The sequence below is a fragment of the Garra rufa genome, unplaced genomic scaffold (assembly GCF_049309525.1).
Source record: "Garra rufa unplaced genomic scaffold, GarRuf1.0 hap1_unplaced_935, whole genome shotgun sequence".
NCBI lineage: Eukaryota > Metazoa > Chordata > Actinopteri > Cypriniformes > Cyprinidae > Garra > Garra rufa.
In genome coordinates, this window is record NW_027395200.1 from 1 (window position 1) to 8,595 (window position 8,595).

Sequence of the window (8,595 nt, forward strand, 5' to 3'; positions counted from 1 at the left end):
TGTTGTAAGTATTGTCATTTTTTGGTCAACTATTCCTTTGATGCAAGACAATTAGACATTCCAAATTAACATGAGACTTAAATGCTGGTGTTTATTTCTTCATACACACAAAAGCCATTGGACGATCACAGTAGTAGTTATTCCAGTTTTTCGTGGCTGTAGCAAAAAGGAACAAAAATAAATGCTATTGTTACAATATAAGTAATCTAATGAAATGTAATGCTTGTTTAGATAATACAACCAGTTCTGTTCTATTAGTTCTAAACATTTCACAAACATTAGGTGTAGTTAAAATGCAGTTCTACATCTGGCTATTTGACATTTGGTTATTTGAATTGAGATTACTACGGTTCTATAAGACCGTATAAAAACAATGGTCATAATATTTCATGAACATTAAAAACACTTACAGTCAAAATTCATCCCAATACAGTTCTCATTTGGATTATCAGGTTGTCCAGGAGCCCATATATGTAGGTTCATTTTGGACCCATCACTCCAGAGCCATGTACCCTTCTGTGTACAGAACACCAGAAAAGACACTCAGTTTCCATCACACACCTTCATGGCATTATTTCATATTTGTATATATATATATATATATATATATATATATATATATATATATAAATTGCACAGGTACACAATAAGACAGCATTAATGTTTATGCATCTAAAACATTTTTGTTTTCTCTTGAAACTGCCCAGTAGATCTAACATGACAAATGTATCAGCTGCATCCTAATCTTTTTTTAATATTATGATATAATTCAAAACAAGTACAATTTACAAAAGAAAAAAAAGATGCTGAACAAATGTATTAAAATAAAATACAATTAATTAATTTAAAACAAACATACAGAAACAGCGTCATTTCCTCCTATCCAGGCCTCAGTAAATTTATGATTTTGCGATTTAATCAGGTTCTGTATGAAGGCATACTCCCTATAGGAATGTACAGAGGCAAGGTTCCCATTGTAGCGTAAACAGATTTTCTAAGGAGAGTAGGATATAAAAACTATTGTTAGCTAATTGAAAATGTCAAGTCTTCATGATGAAGGAATCTATATGATGAGATGGCATCTCATACCTCTGCATTAATCCAGGAAAGCTTGGCGTTAAAAACGCGTATACATCTACAATCATGTGCAGTCCATCCATAGTTACAGATTGCTATAAGAAAGTTTTGTTAGTATTATTGCTGATTCAAACCTTTTGTATTTTCATTAAACTGATATCAGATTGATACGTACACACACACATTCTGTCTGTCTTTGTGTCTAGGGTCGTAGCAGGGGTTTGCGTGGCCTCTGTGCAGTTTGTACCCATTGTCCCTGTTTCAAATAGTGTAAATAACACACACACACACAAAATAAATAAATACATTAGAACAAACACACAAATTTAACAATGTCTAAGTTTTTTCAAGTTTGTAAGTGTCCAGATACAGAGACCGAATAATCAAATGTAAAACAGAATTGCACAGTCTTCACTGTATACATTTAAAATAGATAAATTTTTGTTAAAATGTCAAAGTAATTCAGTAAAGAGCAGAGGTTTCTTGGAATAACAAAAAGACACTGACAGCAGCTAATAATTTAGGCATGGTCCATTTAAGAGACAGTACATCCAATTTAATGATACACATCCAATTTCCTACTCAACTGTTTACATTCACTTAAGACAACCGTTTTTTCAAGAGTGCTCACCAAGATGGCTATTTCAACATCATATTTTATGCATTGTGTCAGTTCGAAAGCAGGAAGAGGCAAATCTCAATTTGGTGTTCAGTGTGGGTACTGAAGTAAGCTTTTCTAAATTTGTATGTTTAAACTGGCGAGATGTTTTTGTTCGCTTAGGCGCAGGAAGACACAGTGGAGAGATTGGTTTGGCTCTGTTCACGGACATGGGCCCCTATAATCATCATCCACTTCCCCCCCCACTAGCGACGGCCCTGCTTCTGTCACTGCAACTAGACAGAACAAATGTAACACACTAAAAGACAGCATCAATATCTCACCATTGCACGTGTCATTAAGAGGTGCTGCCTCTGAAATGATAAAATAAAAGAAAAAGTATATATTTAAAGAATTTAAATCATCACATGACAATTTTATGTCTGAGCCCAATCTGACAGTCAATGAGATTTGAGCTTAACTTTGTTTATAAAATAAAACTAGACAAAATACACTTCACAACAATTACCTGAAGCATCCAGAACAAACAGAAGAAAGAAAAACAGACAAAGAGGCTGGACTGCCATTGTTACTGAAATCCACCAGTACTACTGCACACCTGCCAAAACATGAAGACACAGAACAAAATAAATTTAATTATAAATGAATAATAAAGTTTTTATTTATTATGAACCTGTTCTCTCACCTTTGTGGAACAGAGTGAAATTTAGTTTTGAAAGGCTGAAAAATATCACCCTTTATGAAGTCTCTCACGTCCAAGTACTCTACAGGTCTCAGCAGAACAACAAATGCTTGTCTTTAATACCAGATTATGATTTCTCTACTTTTATTTGGTTCATACACAGAGGAGACTGCTATCTGATTGGCTCCTATCTCCAAAACCCACTACAAATCCTAATCTTATCTCTAAACCCACGCTGGAAAAGCAGGGGAGTTATGTTGAGAAATTTGATTTCGGCACCACACTTTACATAACCTAAAAGTAATGAAAACATTTACTTGACTTGGTTGTTCTATTACACTGTGTCAATAATGACTCTCTAGTGTTATGGATGTTGTCATTTTTGACATTTAATGTGGTTACAGTCACTATATATTTATAAGCATTATTCATGGCTATAACAGGAATGGAAAGGGGTTTTGACTGTAATTATTAGGGCTGCACTTGACTAAAGATTTTTCTGGCCAACTACACTGTAAAAAGTTTTCACCAGATTCAACTTAAAAACCTAAGTTTAGCAGCTGCCTTAAGTTTTTAAGTTAAATCAGCTTAAAACTACAAGTCATTTTAACTTATTACAATAAAAATGTGTTGATATAACTCTGTATATATAAGTTTAAGTTGATTTAACTTACAATCTTAAGGCAGCTGCTAAACTTAAGTTTTTAAGTTGAAACTTGTGAAAACTTTTTACAGTGTAGTAGTCATTCATTTTAAGCATTAGTCGACTAATCTCACGTTAAATCATAATAATTGCATACAAAGCCTAATAAGTGCTCAAGCACACACATAACGCTTGCCACAGCACAACTAGACAACACAACTAGACAACACAACACACACAACTTTTTCACACATTTACAAGATATATAACTGCATAGTAAGTTATAAAAATAAATTAGTAAGTCATTATTGCTTGCTCTTTCCTCATTACTCACCCCACACCAATTGTGAAAATCTGACCCTGTCTGGACTAACCATACACTCTTAAAAATAAAGGTGCTTTAAAAGATTCTTCAAGTGATGCCATAGAAGAACCAATTTTAGTTTCACAAAGAACCATTCAATCAAAGGTTTCCATTCAATCTAAGGCTTTAAAGAATCATCTCTTTCTTACATTTTTTTTTAAATCTGAAGAACCTTCTTTCACCACAAAGAACCTTTTGTGAAACAGAAAGGTTCTTTAGATGTTTAAGGTTCTTTATGGAACCATTTAGACAAAATAGGTTCTTCTATGGCATCGGGAAGCACCTTCATTTTTATGTGTGTGTGTGTGTGTGTATGTACACTGTAAAATCCAATAGTTTACCTTACTTAGATATACTTAGTTATCTTTACTTAGTTGCTATACTTACTAGGTTGTATTAAGTTACAGCTACTTTCAATGCAAGTAAAACAATTTACTTACTGCTTTGAGTGACGCTTACTTAAAATATTCAAGTAGCCACAAAGGAACCAATGACATTAATAAACCAGTGAGAGGCAGCAGTGCACTCATATGTGTCAATTTCCTAAATAAAAAAAGAAGAGGAAAATAAAAGTTTTTGAGGTGGGTCAATAGTTAATCTGCAGTTATTTTTCATAACTTATATTCACTTATTTCCCAAAGTCATCTTGAATGTTGTTTCAATACAACTGAAATATTTGAAAGAACATCACATTAACCTGACTTCATAAATTGATGTTAATTTTCATAAAATGTTGTTTGTACCCACCATCATAGTGATTAACTGTCCCTTTGGTTGGGCAGTTGGAACTTTATTTATTTTATTGTAATTTTGTTCCTATTGATGCAGCAATGCAACATGGAATCATAATTATTGATTTCAAGGGACAAAAAGTAATATGCAGGTTGCTTTTAGAAGGCAACTTATTTAAATAAATCATTAGCTAATATATTTTTAATGTTTACTAATGATCTTTTAAAACTTCATTGTTCTTCATAAACACCTTGAGAAATCTAATAGGGTTGAGATTATCATTAACTATATGTGGTGATGTGCTCGAGTCACAGACAGACTTCATTCAGCACGCTAATCACAACAATGGTAACAATTCAATTTTATTTATTTTAATTAATTGTGACAAGAACCATTTTATTATTTTATTTGCTCTTTTTGTTGTGCTACTACTGACACAAGACAGTAAATCAATTTAGCAAATAAAAATAACAACAGTAAAACAAACCAATTGCATAATTTATGCATGCTGCAATGCACTCTGGGAGTCAGTGAGTAGCTATACTAAGTCAAGAGTAAACCTTAAGTAAAGGATCAAGTAGCCCCTACAGTTCTTTTTTAGTTGCTAGAACTCTCATGTAAGTAAACTATACTAACTAAGCATTTGTCAGTACAACATATTATTTCAATTTCACTTTACTTAGTTTTTTTTAAGGCAATCGGTTTGCATGCTTTTTTTAAGTAAGCCCAACTAATTAGATTTTACAGTGTATGTGTGTACCTGGTATTCATCACGTTATGGGTAGTGATGGGAAGTTCGGTTCTTTTCCGCGAACCGGTTCTTTTGGACAGTTCGTTTCAAAGAACCGGTTCAAAAAACTGGTTCACCGATTCTTTTACGCTATAACGTAATGACGTCATTAACGTAAGTCAGTAGCTAATAACTTATAATAACTTACTGTGCAAAATATTTTGTTTAAAAGATGCTCTTGAGTGTATGTTACTTGTAAATAAAAAGTATGTTTGAAAGCAATTCATTTTGTGTTTGCAGGTCTAGGGTAACAGCAAACCAGAAATCGGAATATCTGCCGAGGTTTTAAGTCATTCTTACCACTTTGACCGGCGAGAGCGTCAAAGTGGCCGGAAGTCATTCATTTTCAATGTGAGCCGGCGGCAAGAGCGGTGCGGCACGTTTTGGGCGGTGTGGGCGTCGGGGAGAGTTGAAGTCAGGTCAACTTTATGGTAATGAGCTATGACGCGGCTCGGCGGCAACCAATCGGAATGTAGAAGTTCACCGCTGAGAGGTTTCCAAAGAACGCAGTCCTGTAAACTTGGTTCCGGCCACATTAGTTCCCAAGGAAAATGGAGAAGTTTATTATTGCTGTGGCGGGTTTCCCCATAATTTACGACTTGTCCCTGTTTTTAAGTTAGCACTTAACCATGAACACAAAACCCACACCATACAAATGACTTTTAATTGGTTAATTTCGTTAGCAAACATGTAACTACAATAAAAATTCAATTTCTTATTTTCATGTTTAAAATATGTAATGAGGTTAACTTACACCCTACTTGTGGTTAGTCTGCACAAGATCGACATGCTTGTTTGCTTTGCGGCCGCTTTAAATACAAGACCAAGCGTTCGATCCTCAGAGCGTCAAGGAATCTTTCTACAGCGTTGCTTGCAGGGCGGCCAGAGCGAATTTTGACGCTCTCGCCGGCGGCGGTGTGAATGCACAGGTAGTGTTTTAAAGTCTAAGTGTTTGCAACTTACTTGACATAGTTTTTTGTTTGTTTGTTTTTTCCTGAATTAGATTTAATTCGGATGACAAACAAATATACCTGTTTATTTTAGTATGATCATTACATATATAAATGATTTTAAAACATAGATTAATAATAATAATAATAAAAAAGCATTTCTCTAGGAAAATGTTATATCGCAAGAAATATCGTAATCGCAATATTCAACAACAATATCGCATATTGCATGTTTTCCCAATATCGTGCAGCCCTAGTAAACATTGTGGTTGTTGTTCTTTAATTACAAATAGCACAGTAAAACTATGGTTACTGAGGTAAAATCATGGTAAACGATGTGACTGTTGTGCATTGGCTACACATAATATGGTCAAGGAACAGTTACTATGGTAAAAATATGGTAAATGTGCGGACTTTGACATGATCGCACTTATCACGTGATACTGGTTTGGTTGATTTGTAAAGCTGTCATCAGCCACGTGAATATGATTAAAACAGTTTTATTTATTTATCTATTTCAAAACAGCAACAGTTAGAAGTTAGCTTAGGCTAATATTAGCAGCTGTGCTAACGCAGCTAGCAGCCGACTGTTCTAACTAATTTGAATGCCCACGCTTCCATTTTAACATATGACCCCACGTACAGAGACGCAGAAGCACCGAAATAATTAAAATAATGATCTTATCACAAAAGAAAAGATTGTTGCGCTTCTTACCTGTTTGAAGGTGTATATGCCCTGCTGAAAAAAAACAGCATATGCTGGTTAGGTATGTTTTGGTGCTAGGATGCTGGTTTTAGCTGGTTTATGCTGGTCATGTTGCTGGTCAAGGACCAGCATAAACCAGCAAAGGACCAGCATTAACCAGCAACATGACCAGCATAAACCAGCAAGGGACCAGCATAAACCAGCAAAGGACCAGCATAAACCAGCTAAAACCAGCATCCCAGCACCAAAACATACCTAACCAGCATATGCTGTTTTTTTTTCAGCAGGGATGCATCAAGTGAACGGGGCAAACCGAGCCTCGCTGGTGACGTCACTGCCGTAGAAGATGCTGCGTGGTATTTGTACGCATCTGCTCTCGACAGAAGTTAATGGGAAGGATTGGCATGCTGGAAATAGCTGGTTTTAGCTGGTCTCCCAGCCTGGCCAGACTGGTCAGGCTGGTTTTAGCTGGCAGTTTTCCAGCCTGACCAGCCTGGAAAAATGGCCAAAACCCCTCTAAAACCAGCCTGCCGACCAGCTAAAACCAGCCAACCAGCCTAGACTGGTTTTAGCTGTTTTTTTCACCAGGGATATGCACGCGAAATTGGACTTTGGCGTATGTATTACACGCAATTGGAAAGTGTAAAGTGTTATTTATATGCAAATTGATGAGAACGGGTTGGTATCTCATACTTTTTCTAACTGACAAATATGTGGGAGTTAATAAAAGACATCCATATCGATCCGCTGTTTAAAGCTGTTTGCTTTTTTCATAGTTTTTTCAGAGATTTTGACGAGCCAAAGAAGATAAACTGGGTCATGTACACAGTGATTCCACATTGCTCATGTTTGAGCATGACGCATTGTTAATAAGTCAAGTTTGCAAATGAACTTTGACAGTTGGTTTAAAGGTACATGTAAGTAAAGTCCAACATTTTAAATGCATTTCAATTTATTAGAGTTATTTATTGAGAAGTGGATCCGGAATCAGGAGCAGTACGTGTCTGCTCAGAAAATAATGTTGTGAGCGCAAAATAATGTAGGTTAGGAGAGATTGCGATAAAATGGAAAAGAGGCTTCTTAAAAGAGGACATGCTCCTCTGACAGAAGATGAACATGCTAAAAAGAAGAAAAACTAAAATTTACATCTACTGGTTTTCTCAAGAAAGCTGAGCTGTGGAAGACACTGTGCAGAGGGTAATTTTAGCTGTTTTTCCGTTGGCAGGATTTATTTGAATGATATTTTCATGGACATCCTAGCATCGATGGAGCCGTTCACTGTAGTCCTTGAAAAGAGATTTTTTTTAACTAAATATCTCCCTTTGGAGTGAACTTTGAGATTTGTAACTTTTTAGATGTTTTTTTATGCCCAAACATAAGCACACACGCACGCACACTCACTCACACACACACACACACACACACACACACAGTTGTGTTTACATGTTTTATGGGGACATTCCATAGGCATAATGGTTTTCATACTGTACAAACTGTACAGTAGATTGTGCACACTTTTACTTCCTCAAAAAAACTCATTGTGCATGATTTATAAACCTGTTTCCTCATGGGGACCTAAGAAATGTCCCCACAAGGTCAAAATTTACTGGTATTACTATCCTTGTGGGTACACACACACACACACACACACACACACACACACACACATGATTTATCACATTTTAGATACTCTTGCTTATGGCAAAAATCTAACTTTCCTCCCAAGATGACCAACCCACACTACACTCTTAAAAATGAAGGTGCTTCCCGATGCCATAGAAGAACCTATTTTGTCTAAATGGTTCCATAAAGAACCTTAAACATCTAAAGAACCTTTCTGTTTCACAAAAGGTTCTTTGTGGTGAAAGAAGGTTCTTCAGATTTAAAAAAAAATGTAAGAAAGAGATGGTTCTTTAAAGCCTTTGATTGAATGGAAACCTTTGATTGAATGGTTCTTTGTGGAACTAAAATTGGTTCTTCTATGGCATCACTTGAAGAAACTTTTAAAGCAACTTTATTTTTAAGAGTGTAT

The 8,595-nt window shown here is 35.5% G+C and overlaps 1 protein-coding gene across 1 annotated transcript; it reads right to left on the reverse strand.

Moving 5' to 3' along the window:
• Positions 1-19: 19 nt before the first annotated feature.
• Positions 20-2,486, reverse strand: LOC141317407 (galactose-specific lectin nattectin-like). The gene is made up of 8 exons (XM_073833128.1): positions 2,382-2,486; positions 2,205-2,294; positions 2,020-2,049; positions 1,253-1,333; positions 1,090-1,172; positions 860-994; positions 411-516; positions 20-156 (listed from the first exon to the last, which is right to left on the reverse strand). Exons 2-8 carry the CDS (start codon positions 2,260-2,262, stop codon positions 92-94), a joined length of 558 nt encoding a protein of 185 aa, XP_073689229.1. The 5' UTR covers positions 2,263-2,294; positions 2,382-2,486; the 3' UTR covers positions 20-91.
• Between the last annotated feature and the right edge of the window lie 6,109 nt (positions 2,487-8,595).

What these genes read in the sequence shown, in the direction of transcription:
- LOC141317407 (XM_073833128.1), bottom strand. Translation starts at nt 2,262, where the DNA reads ATGGCAGTCCAGCCTCTTTGTCTGTTTTTCTTTCTTCTGTTTGTTCTG. An exon ending in GTTTGTTCTGGATGCTTCAG is followed by an intron (nt 2,050 to 2,204) that starts GTAATTGTTGTG and finishes TTATCATTTCAG; the next exon opens with AGGCAGCACCTCTTAATGAC. An exon ending in TTTCCTGGATTAATGCAGAG is followed by an intron (nt 995 to 1,089) that starts GTATGAGATGCC and finishes TACTCTCCTTAG; the next exon opens with AAAATCTGTTTACGCTACAA.